Source organism: Pteropus alecto, unplaced genomic scaffold, assembly GCF_000325575.1.
Source record: "Pteropus alecto unplaced genomic scaffold, ASM32557v1 scaffold333, whole genome shotgun sequence".
Classification (NCBI taxonomy): domain Eukaryota; kingdom Metazoa; phylum Chordata; class Mammalia; order Chiroptera; family Pteropodidae; genus Pteropus; species Pteropus alecto.
This window is the reverse complement of record NW_006433879.1, coordinates 458283-473897: the sequence shown is the minus strand read 5'-3', so window position 1 is coordinate 473897 and position 15615 is coordinate 458283. Positions and strand designations below refer to the sequence as shown.

Here is a 15615-nt window from a genome sequence, read left to right as displayed (position 1 = left end):
GTGTCCCCCACCACAGAGGCGCTGGGGTAAGACCTAACAAATCCTTTCCAAAGCGACTTTTTTTTTTTTTTACTGTTATTTTTCAATTACAGTTGACATTCAATATTATATTAGTTACAGGTGTAACAGTGGTTAGATATTTACATAACTTATGAAGTGCTCTCCCCCAATAAGCCTTGCACCCATGTGACACCATGTATAGTTATTCCAATATTACTGACTGCATTCACTAAGCTGTACTTTTACATCCCCCAAACTATTTTGTAACTGCCGGTTTGTACTTCCTAATCCCTTCCTCTTTTTCACTCTACTCCCAGGCCCCCTTCTCTCACAAATTGGCAACTATAAGTTTGTTCCTTATCTGTGAGTTTGTTTCTGTTATTTTGCTTTGTAGATTCCACGTATAAATGAAATTGTATTTGTCTTGCTCTGTCCAACCTATTTCACTAACCTCAATACTCTCCAGGTCTAAACATGTTATGTAAGTGGTAAGACTTCATTCTTTTTATGGCTGAGTAATATTCCATTGTATATATGTACCACATCTTCTTTAACCATTCATCTTTTGATTAGAGGTTTAACCCATTTACATTTAATTATTGACAGGTATGTAGTTATTGCCATTTTATTGTTTTACGATTGTTTTTGTAGTTCTCTGCCCCTTTCTTATTCTCTTGCTCTCTTCTCTTGTATGATGACTTTCTATAGTGTTGTATTTGGAGTCCTTTCTCTTTACTTTTTGTGTATTATTTCTAGATTTTGGTTTGTAGTTACTATGTCCTTCATATATTCAAAACTATGTTGATAGCCATCTATTGTAAGTTGATGGTCGCTTAAGTTCAAACACATTCTATAATTACTACCATTTTTACTCATCTCCTCCACATTTTGTATTCGTTATTACACATTCTTTTGTATGTGTATCCCTTTATTTTCATAATTACACATGATATTCCTACTTTTGCCTTTTAACCTTTGTACTTGCTTTAGTGTTGATTCACTGCTTTTATTTGGGTTTACCTTTGTCAGTGAGAATTTTTTTCTTTGCAATATTATCTTATTCATACTGTTGATATTTTTTTTTTCCTCTTAAAGAAGTCCCTTTAACATTCCTTATAATACTGATTTGAAGGTGATAAACTCCTTCAGTTTTTCTTGTCTGGGAAGCTCTTTATATCTCCTTCGATTCTAAATGATAGCCTTCCTGGGTAATCTTAGTTGTAGGTCCTTGCTTTTCATCACTTTGACTTTTTGATGCCAACCCCTTCTGGCCTGCACAATTTCTGTTGATAAATCAGCTGACAGTCTTATGGAAGCTCCCTTGTAAATAGCTAACTGCTTTTCTCTTGCTGCTTTGAAGATTCTTTGTTTTTAACCATTGGCATTTTAATTATGACGTGTCTTGGTGTGGGCCTCTTTGGATTCATGTTGTTTGGGACTCTGCACTTCTTAGACTTGTGTGTCTACTTCCTTTGCCAGGTTAGGAAAGTTTCCAGTCATTATTTCTTTAAATACGTTCTCAATTTATTGTTCTCTCTCTTCTCCTTCTGGTACCCCTATGATGTGAATGTTGTTATACTTGATGTTGTCTCGGAGGTCCCTTAAACTATTTTCATTTATTATTTCTTTTGGTGTTCCAACTGGGTGTTTTACACGACTTTGTCCTCCAAATTGCTGATTTGATCCTCTGCTTCATTTAATCTGCTGTTGATTCCATCTAATGTATTTTTCATTTCAGTTATTATATTCTTCATTTATAACTGGTTTTTTATGGTTTCTATACTTTGTTTTCTACCTCTTTGTTGAAGTTCTGACTGAGATCATCTATTCTTCCCCTTCATTCACTGAGCTGCATCTGGTAGCTTGCCTGCTTCCATTTAGTTCTTTTTTCTGAGGTTTAGTCCTGTTCTTTCATTTAAAACATGTTTGTCTCCTCATTTTGGCTGCCACACTGTATTTGTTTCTATGTATTAGGTAGAGTTACTATGTTTCCCAGTCTTGGCGGGGCAGCTTTATGTAGTAGGTAACCTGTGGGGCCCAGGGCCCAGTCTGCCTGGTCACCTGAGCCAGATGCTCCAGGTATGTCCTTTGTGTGGACTGTGTGCCCTCCTGTTGTAGTTAAGTCTTGATTGCTGTTGGCTTGTCAGTGGGTGGGGCTGATCCTCAGGCTGACTGGCTGTGAGGACTGGCTGTGACTACAGTGGACAAGCTGTTGTGTGGGGGCTGACCCCACAGAGTGGAATTCGCACCAGTGGGACATTTGGGTTTGTCGTCTGTGGTGCTAATTGGGTACTGCTCTGTTGTGGTCTGAAGCCATTCAGAATTCAGTTTGTCCCTACATGCCCCTGGTGCTTTTCAAGATGCTGTTCCTCCACTGGAGCTTAGGGTGAGTGTTTGTGAACAAGTGAGTCTGTATTTAGGCCCTTTAAGAGAATGCCTGAAACTCCAGCAGCCCTCTTGTCTCACCTGGATGGAATCCCTAATGATTTTCATAGCCAGGTATTGTGGGGACTCCTCTTTCCAGCACTGGTGCTCCAAGCTGGGGAGTCTGGTGTGGGGCTTCCCCCTCGCTCCTCAGGGGAAACCTCTGCATCCGAGATATCCCTCTGGTATTTAACTGCCAAATGCAGGTGTGTGACCAGCATCTTTTGAGTCTTCACCCGCTCCTGCCAGTCTCGACTGTAGCTTCTTTATATCTTTAGTTATAGGAATTCTGTTCAACTAGTCTTCAGGTGGTTCTCAAGGATGGTCGTTCTGTAATTTAGATGTAATTTTGATGCGGTCATGGGAGGAGGCAAGCAGCCATTTTGACCGCAAGTGTTCCCAATGCAAGTTGACAAATAGCTTTTCAGTAGATAAGTCCTAAGGCATAAATCAATTAAAAAATGCATGCACTATATTTTAATGCAGCATTTACAATAATTCCTTTTTTTAAAAAGCGTTCTTTATGGTTCACGTCCTTAATGAAGTGTAATTGTTTCTGGGGCAAGTGTTTGTAACAACACTGCCTGCAGCTTGTGTTTTCTGGGGCCCTGTGTTTGGACACCTTGTGCTTCTCCACTCTATGACACAGCGTCCTTTTGGACGACTGGTGCAGCAACAGGAAGTCTTTGTCCACACCCCTTCATGAGGTGGAGGGCAGCTCCTCTCTACTTCCTCTTTGGCAGTATGAGATAGGCTGTCACAACAGAAACCTCAGAAGAAATGAAATGCTGTCCTCACAGCCTGTGGCACTTTTAGGGCTTCTCCCCACCCTTTGAGCAAAGCTGAAGTGTATGCAGTTGCTTTTTGTGTTATTTTGTGCTTCTTTTTTTGTCTGTTCTGAATACTGACTCTTGAATGGCCTGTGAGCTGACCCAGTCTGCTATTTCAGGGGGAGGCTGCAGGAGAGGGGCTGAGAGGGCAACAGACCAGGGTCAAGACAAATGCCACAGGAAACTGGACAATGCCAGGGAATCAGATTTCCCCAGAGGGGCCCCCACACACCTACTTCAGAGATCCAGAGAAAGCTTCTGAGAACCTTATGCTGAGTCTCTGGACCCAGTCTCTAGGGCCCCGCTCCTTGTGCCTTCCAAACTCACCCAGCCAGGGGTTCCCAGGCCCTTGTCCCAAGAGAACTTCCACCCTGTAAAGTAGTTCATTCCTTCCTGCAAAGAATGACTACTATGCTTGGGTTTATTTCACTTAACTCTCCTCTGGGCAAAGAGCTAAATAACACAGAAACAGTGACCTTTATTCTGTAGAAGAAAGAAGAACACTGTGGAGAAGAGGATGGTTACTTCCTCAGCATTAAGTGACTTTCAAAAGTGATAGTGATTAAAAGCAAGAGAAGCTGCCAGATCTGAAAGGGCGAGTGTGGTCCTCAGGAAGAGAAAGAACAGACTCAAGGATGAGTCCTGAACAGTCTCTGGAGACCCAGAATTAGGGAAGGATTTGGGGATGAGGTCTAGAAGTTTATACTCTAAAAATCTACTTTATCCTCTCCAGGTGCGCTAAAGGATCTTGCCCCCCACCCCCTCCCACTGTGTGCACCCTGACTGTTGCTTCCACCCAGCCTAGGACATCAGGCCAGCACACCCCCAGGACCTGGTACCTTGCTCCTTTTCACGTAGGAATCCTCTTCATACACATCTCGGGACAGGCCAAAGTCTGAAATCTTCATCTTCCGCCCCTCAGCTACCAGGACATTTCTGGCTGCTAAGTCCCGATGGACAAGCTGCAAGAAAGACAATAGCAGGGACACCTAAAATCCAGGCCCATCGCAGAGAGCAGGGGCACCGGGCTGGGGCAGCACATACCTTCATCTCGGCCAGGTACCGCATCCCACGTGAAATCTGCCAGGCAAAGGAGATGAGGTCGCCCATGGTCAGGGCCCGCTCATCCGGGTTGTCAAGGTAGCTGGAGTTGCGGCTGCCTCTGCTGCCCACATAGCCGGGTCCTGCCTTGCGACTTTCTCGCAAGAAGCCGCGCAAGGAGCCGTACTTAGCATACTCCACAATGAGGAGGAGTGGCCCTGGGGACAAATGGAGGCTGTGGGTTGGCTGCTCAGCAGGCAGAAGTCAAGGCATCTCACAGAGCACAGAAAGTGGGAGAGGTACGCACCTCTGCGCAGCTCTGTACACTACCAGTAAGTAGGCAGATGGACACAACCACACTTAAGATGTCAAGTGCTTGAGTTCCAGGCAGCTCCAGGACTTGTTTATGTCCCAGGTCATTATTATCATTTGCTCTCCACCTCTCGAGGCCTGTGCTAAAGCTGCTGCCTGGGAGGTTGAGCATGACTTCCTCCCAGGGTGCCTGAGGCAGATGACCACTATGCTCAGTGCTGCCTGGGGATGCATACCCGTTGCTAGAATGACAAGCCTGTCTGCAGCCCAATCCTGCTGCAGCATGGCCTGGGGATGGCTGATGGACGCAGAGGACCTGGATTGCACATAGCCACCTGCTCTCTGCTCCTGGCTTCTCTCAGCAGCTCTTGGGCTGCAGTCTTGCTCTAGGCCCAGCCCTGAGTCCTACTGGTGCTGACTGGCATGCCTACTGCCCTCTTCATGTTGGCTCCCTGTCTTCTCATACTCCCATTATACACATGCAAACACGTATACATGCACATGCACGCAGAGGCCCCTGGTAGCACAGTGGGTTTGGAAAACCAACAGATCAGACTGGTCTCCTGTGTCCTTACGTGAGAAACAGTGGCAATGCCTTTGTCATGCAGGGCTGGGGTTGGGGTTACCTGGAGATCACAGCATGCCTACTCTCCAGTAGGTGCTAGGAGGCATCATTTATTTCTGGAGTTCCCTGCCCTGGAGCAAGGTGCTGACAAGTGAAATATCACCAGAGACCTCTGGGCAACCCTGGTAGGCCTAGGGCTCCTTGAGGAACAGCCTCATGCAAGCATCCTGCAGCAGCTTCTCCCAGCCCTCTCACTGACACAGGAGGCTCCAGGCAGTGGCCGGAGACAGAGACCATGTACGGACAGAGAATAGGGACCAGAGAAGGAGAGGACAGGGAAGAGGGAGGAGGAAGAATGGAGCAGGCCAGACCCCCTGGTCTATGCCCAGCAGCTGCCATTCTGTGGCTGGCCTCACCATCCTGGCTGCAGGCCCCATACAGCTTGATGACATTGGGGTGGTTGACCTGCTTCAGGAGGTTGAATTCTGACAGTAGGTCCCGCAGCTCGTTTGGGGAGGCGTTCTCTGAAATGCACATAAACAGAACAGGTTGCAAATCCATCCCTTCTGGAAGCCTCTTCTGTGAATGCAGGTCACATGACCTACACTAGGGGTCTGCACAGATCCAATTATCTCTTTCTCAGACACTCTACCCAAAGATCCAGAGCTCATGATTACTCTCAGCCTGTGGGATGGTCAACAGCAGCCTCCTCTGCCTCTGGGGAATAAGAATCCCCAGGAGCCAACATCTACATAAGCAGGATCTCTCCATGGACAGCCCCTCCCAGGGCTGTACTGTGCGTAAGTGGCAATATTTCCCTGCAAGCCATCTTTCAAAGATAGCAGTGAACAATGACCATCCCTCATTAATTCTTTTGGAAACATAAAGGGATTCCTTGGCATCCCCAAATACTCTATGACAAAGCACTCAACGAGCCAGGCCCTGGAGGGAGGTAGACCACAAGATTTTATGCCACATGGAGGATGTGCATCCCAAGAGTGGGTGGAGCTGAGTTCGGGCTCCCAACAGGAGCCTGGTGTGGAGGTATTTTTGAGGAAGGATAGTTAGCCTAGGAATATTCCTCCTCCCTTCCAGGATGTGGCTCTGGAATTTTTCCTTAGTCCCTCACTCAGGCCTCTTTCTGTTTAGACTTTATGAGGAACAGGCTAAGATGGGGAGACAGGATGGATAGCCTTGGGATATCCTCTCCCCTTCAGGACAAGGTTCCATAGCCTTTCCCTTGTCCTTTGTTCAGCTTTAGCTAATTGTAGTATTATTATATCACCTGTATTGCAAGTACCATGTCTCCAGGCACCACTCCCAACACCAAGAAAACAAAAACCCATAATCCAGACAGCTCAGGACGACTCTCTCTCTTAGAGTTTGCCAGCACTTTTAAGTGTGTACTTTTGCTTTAATAATTTTGTGCTTTTCTGTTTACTCTTTGTCATGTCCTTGAATTCTTTTTCATGACATAGGACAAGAACCTGGTCACCAGAGCTCAGGATCAGGGTCCCCCTATTCACTCCTGCCCCATTGAGTTCTCTAGCATCATTGTGAGTCAGAAGCTGTGGTTAAACAGTCCTCCAGGGCCAGTGCCCCATGGCTCACTGCCTCTAGCTGCAGACTTGTCTGGAAGCGAGAAGACAGCTTCCACAAGAGATGGGGCATGGGAACCTCCTGTACCATGGGTGGGGAGCCCAGGACAGCCTTACTGTACCCCCTTAGGACATGGGGTCTCTTGGGCAAGGGGCAATCCCAGTTTGAGGGCCTGGGGAAGCATCCAGAAGCACTGCGCTGTGTGGTCTCCCAACTGCTACATTAGAACTTGTGCGTGCACTTGCCAGCTTGTGCCCACTGCACTACCGATGGGACCTCAGTCAGCCCACTTGGGCCAGAACTTGGCCATATGCCCTCTGCTGAGAAATATGAGTATGTGTGTGTGTGTGCCCACTCAGAGCCAAGCTTGCGGCAAGACTCATCCCTTGTGGCAAGACTGGGATGGGGCAGTCCCTTGGGGGGTCTGGGGACGGGGCCAGTCCTCTTAAGTGGTTTCTTCACCAGGTCCCCAATGGACAGTTGTCTGAGAGGAATGAATGAGGAAAACTGGGGTGGGAAGAGCTATCAGTTCGAAACCAAAAGTGCTTTAAAAATTTTTTTAAAACTCAGATCTTTACCCAACATTGGTATGTTGGCACATCCCCAATAATACCACTCTAGAACCTTCCAAAGAAGGAAAGTCCTTGCCCTGCTTCTTCAGGGACCACCCTGGCCCAGGTTATCCATGATTGGGGTCCCCAGATTGCAGACACTCAAGAACAGCCATGGAAAACTCTTGAGGAGGTGCAAGGACAGCCACCAGCGCCCTGTCGGGTGGCTTCCATCTATCCCCTGGGGCTCCCGCAGATGTGCATGGCAAAGCCACATGTGTGTGCTGCCTGGACAGGTACCTTTCAGCATCTTCACGGCCACGGTCGTGTACCCTGTTTTGCCTTTTAGCCTGAAGGCTGTTGCTTCGACGACTTTTCCAAATTCACCTTCTCCCAGAGTTTTTCCAAGAACCAAGTTCTTTCGAGGGAATTCCCACTTTGGATCCTCCTACATTGAGGTTGAACGAAGGGAGAGAAGAGGAGAGGGGATAAAGATGGTGAAGGTAAGAGAAAAGGAGTAAGGCAAGACCCATGAAGGAGCTCCTGGTGGACAAGCTCCAGTGTGCAGAGACGTGACCATCATCTGAACTAGTAGGTGATGGTCACCCATTTCCACAAGGGCAGGACCCCACAGTTGGGTCCTGATGCGCTGTTCCACAATGCATCTCCCTCATGGGAAGGCAGGTGTTGCCACAGACTGGACTGAAGTCTGGATGCCTATACCCTTGCTGGTCTCCAGTTTACTCAACATGCCCTAGGGCACCCCCTGGCCCATGTCCTCGACTCTCAAACGAGGGGGCCAGGGCTTCCTCAGCACTGTATGGGATCACAGCCTCTTCTCTGAGAGTCAGGCCCAATCCTTTCAGCACTGCCTCTGCTTTGGACACCAAGGCACTGACTGGGCTGCAGCCCAGGCCCTGGTGTACCCTTTCCAGAGATGTCCAGGACCCCACAGAGGACCAAATTAGCAGCAGTGGACCAAGTCACCTCCTAGCCTACAATCCCAGCTACAGGTGGAAGTGTCCAGGGTAACTTCCCTGTGTGGCAGTTCTTGGACAAGCACCATTGTGCACCTAGGGAACTTCCATCCTACCATGTGTTAGAGACTACTCCTCCCATGGGGCTGGCTGTCATCCTGAACCTGAACACACCTGCTCACCAGGCTCCCCTCCACACACCCTGCCTTCCTACTGAAGTCTAGTTCACACACTAGGCTATTCTGGGCTGCCTTCCCAGATACCTAGCCTGGCCTAGGTATTTGAACTCTGACTGGGGATGCCAAAACCTATCTGGAAATTCCCATCCAGTGCCAGCACTGGGCATCTATCTCCCCACATCTCCCTGCAGTTGGGCATTGGTGTGGCTTCTAGATGCTGCTCGTGATGTGTCCTATCTAAGGCTTGCCTAACCAACAGAGATGACACCACTAGGGGCTCATTGCCCCTGGACAACCAGAGCCACACGTTCTGATGTCTGGGTACAGAAGTAGCCTCCTCTCAGCACTCTGGTCAGAGGCACCTTCTAGCCAGCTCCTGGGCATCCTGGTGTCTCAAGTTCCCCAGGAACCCACAGTCGGAGTCAGAGTTGACAACATTATCACAGCCCTGGTGTCTTCATCTCCAAATTGCCCTGGATAACCATTTACTGCACACAGATGTCACACTGAGCATGTGTGGCTATCAACAATTTGATCCTTTTAAAAATGTTAAATATCTTCCCTATTTTATTTAAGAGCAAACTGAGGCTGAACTGTTGAATAACATGCCTGAGACCTCAGAGCTTGTCAATGTGGCCCTTGAGCCTCATGCTGGCCTCTGGCTGCTCTGTACTCTGGGCTGGAGGTGATGTGGGCCAAGGTGGTGTGTGTCCACACACAAGAACTCCCACCAGCTTGCTCTTCCACTGCAAACTACCAGGGTATATAAAGGATTTATATGACTCATCCCTGAGGTGTCCTGTGGAAGCTTAGATGCTGCTGGGCCAGGGTTGCAGACTCCCCACCTGCTGAGTGATTGGAAGTAGGAAAGCTAAGAGGGAGGTTGCAGTGGCTGCTGCAGCTGGGGAAAGCCTCCTTGGCCCAGACCCTTACCAAGGGGCAACGACCCTTGGGTGGCACCACTTACAAACTCTGGCTACCTCTAAGCGTGAGTTGTGGACTGCCAGGGGCCTATGGCATCCTGCTGCTGAGCTACTTGCCTAGAGGCCCCTGGAGGTACACACGCTACACTCTCCTTTCCCAGCCTTGTGGTGAGACTTAAGTTCCCAAGCCCCCTCCACTCTGAGTACTTTCCTCAGTTCCTCCCAGAATCTGGCTTCCAGCTCCTCAGATAGTTCTCAGAGAGAATTGTGAAGGGGCATGCCAGGCCAAGGGGAGGCCTGGCCAAAACGAGAGCTCTGAGGAGCACATACTGACCACAGACGCAGGTCTTCCCTCTAATAAGGGGGCCTGGAAGCCTGCTGGCTCTGGCTGACATTCTCTGTCAGCTGGTAGGTTACAGATCCACGGGCCCAGGCTCCATCACAGGTGACCCAGAGGCCCCTGGTGCCCCCTCTCTCCATACTGCTGATGGATTCCCCTCCCTGTTGCCATCTCTCACCTGGATGGGGACAGTGCCTCATCACAGGCTCCCACTTCTGCACTCACCCTATAGACTTTCCAATAAAGTCCTGCAGAAATGAAGGCAGAACATGGGCCCCTTTGCTCAACCCCCAACTCCCAGGTATCCCACCTATTGAGAAAATCCACACTCCTCCTCAGGGCCCCCCAGTCTTGGAGGCATCTGCAGGAGTTCCCTGTCAGATATGCCATAGCATGGCCTGCCTTCCCTGTATCCTCAGGGCCCAAATACTAGTCCACCTAAATCAGTACCCATCAGTCTCCACTCGCTAAACTGCCTCAATGCTCTCCACCCTACGGGTCTTCTGCCTTCCCTGGCAGGCAGCTCAGTGAAGGCAGGGGGTGTTGCTGAAACGCTCATACATTAGCTTGGGGTACATTAGCACAGCCCTGCATGTCCCCCTCCCCTCTGCAGCTTCTAATTGCTAGAGACCAGTGCCGCCTACAAGGTCTCCTGCCTCCCCAGCCCTGAGGCTCCACAAGGAACCTCACCGGGATCTTGAAGGCATCCACAGAGACCTGGTTCTCCATGGAATCTAGTGAGGGCCGGCGGGCACTAGACGAGGAGTAGCTCACTGGGAAGGCCTGGGCTGGCCGGCGGAAGGTCATCTCGGCTGAGGCGATGGGCGGCTTGTGGGCGTTCTTATGGTAGCGGTGGATGCAGAAGGTGGACAACAGCACAGAGATGATGAAGGAGAAGAGAACAGCTGCTGCGATCACAGTGCGGCAGAGCTCATCACATAGTGGGTCTGTGGGCAGAGGTGGCTGTGAGGGACAATGCTCCAGGAGGGTGCCCCCAATGCCAATAGAAGCCAACATGGCACATTTCTCCAGCCTGCCACAACCACAGCTGCTAGAAAGTGGCTGCTCTGACAAACTGAGCAGCCTGGCAAATGCTGCTGGTGTGAAAGTATGAGAATAACTGCAAACATTCCAACAGCACTGACCACATGGCAAGTACTTATAGGGATGTCTCCTCTACATGGAGACTGTTATGACCCTCTTACAGAAGGAATGAGAGGCACAGAGAGTGTAAGCAGCCTGCCCAAGGCCACGTAGCAGTTGTGGAACATTGTGCTGAAGCCAGCTGGACCTGGCCCTGCAGGGAGGTAAAGTTCTTCCTCTGTGTTCCCAATGTCTTTTGTGTATTCTTTAAAAAAAGGAGAGAGGGAAGGAAAATAGCTCAGGACCTAGGACCATACAGTAACAACTCAAATACCAAAAAAGAGTCCCTGGGCGCAGGCTGGAAAGCTCTCTGTGTGCTCAGGGGATCTCAAGCCACCCACCACACTCACTGTTCCAGAAGGAGCACCTGCAGGCTCTGGTTGGGAGGCGGGGTCCTAGTCAGATAGTGTCGGGGGCCCAGCCAAGGGCCGGCACAGGGAAAATCCAAGCAGACACTGAGTTATGTGGTGGAAGAACTAATTTTCGAGCCCAATCTTTGTTGTAGAACTTTGGGCCAGAAGGCATTCTATAGGGGCTTTGATCTGGCTCCCTGTCTGCACAGATGGGAGAACTGAGGCCTAGAGGGAAGAAGGGTCTCCCATATTTCAACTGCCTTCTTGCAATTTCCTCCCTGGCTTGCATGGCTCTGTCAGGAGCCCAGCCCAGCATGTGGCCCCAAATGGCTCACCCTGGCTGTCTTCTGGCTCACAGAAGCACTTCTTCTCCTCAGGGAAGCAGTTGCAGGTACCAAAGCCGGCTCTAATTCCCCAACGCTCCCCTGGCTCATGCCCACCAATGATGCTGCCGCCCCCTGGTGACAGAAAAAGCCCACTCAGCCTTGTGGGTGACCTACCTAACAAGCCAGGACCACCCAGACAGGAGTGTGACAGGCCTCTCTCCACCTGATGTCAGCTGCTCAGGCCTAAGGGCCGGGGTGGGGGTGGGTAGGGTGGAGCAGTGAGCTCAGAGGTCTGGGTCATCTGGGCAGGACTCTCAGCATTATCTGTCCCCAAGCCAGTTCCCTAGCCACAGTGGGCAGGAGGAGCCCACGGGCTGCCCAGGGCCCTTGCCAAGGTCCACACATGGATACTTTTCAGATACAGAGAAGGGGCAGCAGGGGTATCCAGCAGAATGGGGGCTAGGGAGCTACACCTCTGTGAGTTGGCCAGAGTGACACTAGAGTGTAGGTCAGGAATCAGGCTCCAATTTCTTTTTTTGGGGGGTGGGGGGGTAGGGGGGGAATAGTGCTTTACTCAAATGAAATGTCAGAAAAAGGCTGAATATATAAAAACCCAGGAACATGACTGGTGTGGCTGATGTTCAGGTGGGAGTCCAAGCCTTTCCTGCTTACTACCTCACCCACCCGGGCCTTGACCAGGCTCAGGTTGACTGGGTAGGCCTGGTGGGCTGCTTACGGAGGCAGTCCTGGGGGCAGATGTTGGAATTTCTGCTCTCCACAGAGTCACAGTGGCCATCAGGGCAGGTCTTGATGCTGGGGGAGCAGGTGGAGAAGTTCCTGGAGATCCCTGTAACACAAAGTGGGCCGGTCACTGCCACATGGGAGCACTTGCCCTAGTCAGACTGCCAGAGCCAGGAGGGCAGCACGCCAGGGCCTTCCGGGCCAACTCTGCTCCCCAAAAGACCTGAGCAGAGAAAAACCACACATGGAGCCCCACCAGTAGGGGCATCCCTATGAAGTGCTCAGGGTGGGGGTCCTGAGTACACAGGGCAGCTCAGGGATCCTCATAGTAGTGGGTGTGTCTTGGAGTTGGCTGCATCCATACTCAAGCCAGCTTAGGACCCTCCTGCTCAGGGCCACAATCTCTAGCCTGGGACCTCGCAAGTAGAGCCTCTCTGTACTCTGCACATCCCAGCTTGAGCCCACACCTTTCTAAGTTCAAAGGGAGTGTAGTCCCGGGCACCTGTGGTCTCCTGGCAATGAACAGCCTGAATGTCCTCATGCCACCCACACCCTACACTTATGACCACCCTCTCCTGGCATCAGGAGCCTTGATGGGGACACAGCTCTGGGTAACAGATGTGGCGTAAAGAGGGCCCGCACAGATCCCATTTCCACTCAGCCATCATCACCCCTCTTAACTGCCTGGCTGCAGGGCCTCTGGCTCTGTGTGGGGCATACCTTTGCCGTCTCCCTGTCTCCACTCGCACCTGCCTGTCAGAGAGCCCAGGCCGCCGCACTCCTCACACTCAGGCCGCCTCTTGCTGACTGCACAGGACAGGGGGCAGCCCGGCTCCTCAGCCATGTCTGAGGGTGAAGGAAAGCAGGTCACAGGGGACCAGCATGGGCCCAGTGTTCTGCCACTGCCCATGGACAGGGGGCAGCACTGGCCAACTTGCCCCCATGAGTTGAGCCCAGAAGACAGGGAGTAACTCAGCACCAGCTGCAGGGAAGTGGTAGGGTTGCTGGGGAAGTGGAGTAGCACCACAGTCACAAAGGAGGGACAGCTACTGGGCTGGGGTAGTATGGAGGGAGGATGTGAGGCAGCCAAACTTGGCCAATGACACACAAGATAGGATGCTTAGTTAAACCTGAATTTCAGAAAAACAGCGAATACCTGCTTTGTGTAAGTATGTTCCTAATATTTCGCTGACATACCTAGAAATTTGTCTTCTTCCAAGAGACTGTGCAGAGGTTGCATGGGACATACACCAAAAAAATTGCTTGTTTTTTTACTTAAAATTTAAGTTTAATCAGGGCGCTGTGTTTTATCTGGCAGCCTCAAAGCAAGGATACATGCTGGATGTGAGGACGGTGGTGGTGGGGAGCAGCCCCCATTTACCACGTAGTCTCTCTTGGCTGAGCTGTTTCATACTCTGTCATTCTTCCAGCTCAAGCTGTGCATTGTATGTAATTCTCATTTTATAGGAAAAGAGACTCAGGCTCAGGGAAGCCACCAATCCGTGACAGGGAGCAGGACCAGATCCCTTGTGTTGGAAGGAAGCCCATGGCAATATCATGTCCCATCCATCCCGACCCTCAACAGGGCCCCAGCACTCACATGTACCCTCTATAGTGACGAGCAGTGGAGCCTGGGCCTGCCTGTGGGTTGGCCGGTCAGAGGCCAGCACTGTGTACTGGAGCTGGGTACACTCAGGCCGTTGCAGGGCCTCTGTGTCATTCACGAACAGGGTCCCCATGTTGTCCTCGGCTGAGGTAACCACTCCCAGGGCACTACAGTTGGTACTGGAGAGCTGCAGTTTGTATTGCACATGGATGCCGGTGAACTCCTGGCAGTTTTCCACACAGAGTTTCCCAACCTAGGTGTGGGGAACAGGGAATGCCTTAGCTTGGTGGCAAGGCTGACCTTTGATGGTGGCTGGAGGCTCTCCCTGGTAGGCTAAGTCCTAGAACAGTCTCCTGCTCATCCAGGAATGGCAGCACCCCATGAACACCCCATGAACTCCCCATCTCCCATGGCCCCACCCACCTGCCTGGCCCTGCCCACGCTGTCACACCACTGTTCACCTATGCTCCTGGGAGCTGGGGTGAAAGAACAGGGCACTGAGGTCTGGTTTAGCGGCTGGCCCTCCAGGGAGGGGCTAATGTGCTGACTCATTCCTCACTGGCTTATTCATTTAGGCACAAAAGACAATTGGCTTCTTCTTTCGCTGCTTCTAGACAGGCCAGTTTTGTCCTGGGGACCACTAGTTCCTACCTTCAACTGCATGTGGCTAGGGCGGCCCACCCCTGCCAGTTTACCAGCCTGCTCAGTCAAAACTCTGCACCGGGCCACATGACCATACAGAATGATTGTCTGTCCATAGGGGATTAGTGGCCTTCCTGGTACTATGGCTGGAACCCCTGGGAAAGAAGGGCTGCCAGGCTTGTAGCACCATTGCTGAGGCCTGAAGGTAGGCAGCTGAACTCTCCCTTTTACCCCACAACCACTCCAGAAAGAGTTAGGATTGCAGCAGCGTGAAACCAGGTAGGGTGGGGCACTGCCTGCACCACACAGCAGGTCTGTGCTTAGGCCCAGGGAAGAGCTAAGCCCATGCCTGACACCACAACAAAACAGTCTCCTGGGTTTTAGCACTTGTCTGTACAAAGTGTGCTCACTTCCACTCTCTCATGTGATCCTCAGCGTTCCCCAAAGTCACCATCAATTTACAATCATAAAAATTGGGAAGAGAGGAAAGACCACGGTGAGTCTGAGGCTGAACTGGGACCAGTTCCCTGTGGCCTCCTGAGTCTGTTGGAGCACAGGTGACCCATCTCCAGCAATGCTGCTCTCACTCGGCCCACCTCAGAGGCCCCTCAGGTCCCTCTACCTTGTCATGTTCCACCATCTTTGATCACCCCACCTCTCCATGAAAGGCCTGGGGTGGTGGCAGGTCAGGGAGCTTGGATGTGTCCAAGGGAGGAGGAAGACACCTCCCCTTCCTGTGCTGGACCCAGGGGGGTGCCAGGATCACGGGAACCAACCATAAAAACAGACAAAACCAATAAGACGGTAACAGGAGATGGCCCTAAACATGACATTCTAAAGAAGATGTATCCACAGCTGCTCCATTAGGAGGAAACAGTACGTTAAATCCTATGCCTGCTGTAATTCCAAGTAAACTTTAAGAAGTGCTTATGAAAAACATCTAGAAAGAACTGCACCAAAACGCTAAACATTGGTTGATAGGGGGAGAGGAAATTAACTCCTCTCTATTTTTCCACTTCTAATTATTATTTCCCAATGATAAATGCAAGATAAGTTCTAGCAA

General features: G+C 50.6%; 1 protein-coding gene across 6 annotated transcripts in view; it reads right to left on the bottom strand.

The window, feature by feature from the left end:
- The window catches only part of RET (ret proto-oncogene), a 53246-nt gene that overhangs the window by 8464 nt on the left and 29167 nt on the right, over positions 1-15615 (bottom strand). For 4 of the 6 annotated variants that reach the window (XM_025044322.1, XM_015586604.2, XM_025044324.1 and 1 more), the window contains 9 exons: positions 13905-14163; positions 13025-13150; positions 12300-12410; positions 11573-11695; positions 10432-10688; positions 7623-7770; positions 5589-5696; positions 4299-4513; positions 4094-4216 (listed from right to left, as the gene is read on the bottom strand). In XM_025044322.1, the coding sequence (XP_024900090.1) occupies positions 4094-4216; positions 4299-4513; positions 5589-5696; positions 7623-7770; positions 10432-10688; positions 11573-11695; positions 12300-12410; positions 13025-13150; positions 13905-14163 (1470 nt within the window). The remainder of the gene's footprint in view (positions 1-4093; positions 4217-4298; positions 4514-5588; positions 5697-7622; positions 7771-10431; positions 10689-11572; positions 11696-12299; positions 12411-13024; positions 13151-13904; positions 14164-15615) is intronic. The other 2 variants (XM_025044323.1, XM_025044325.1) reach the window with 2 other exon arrangements.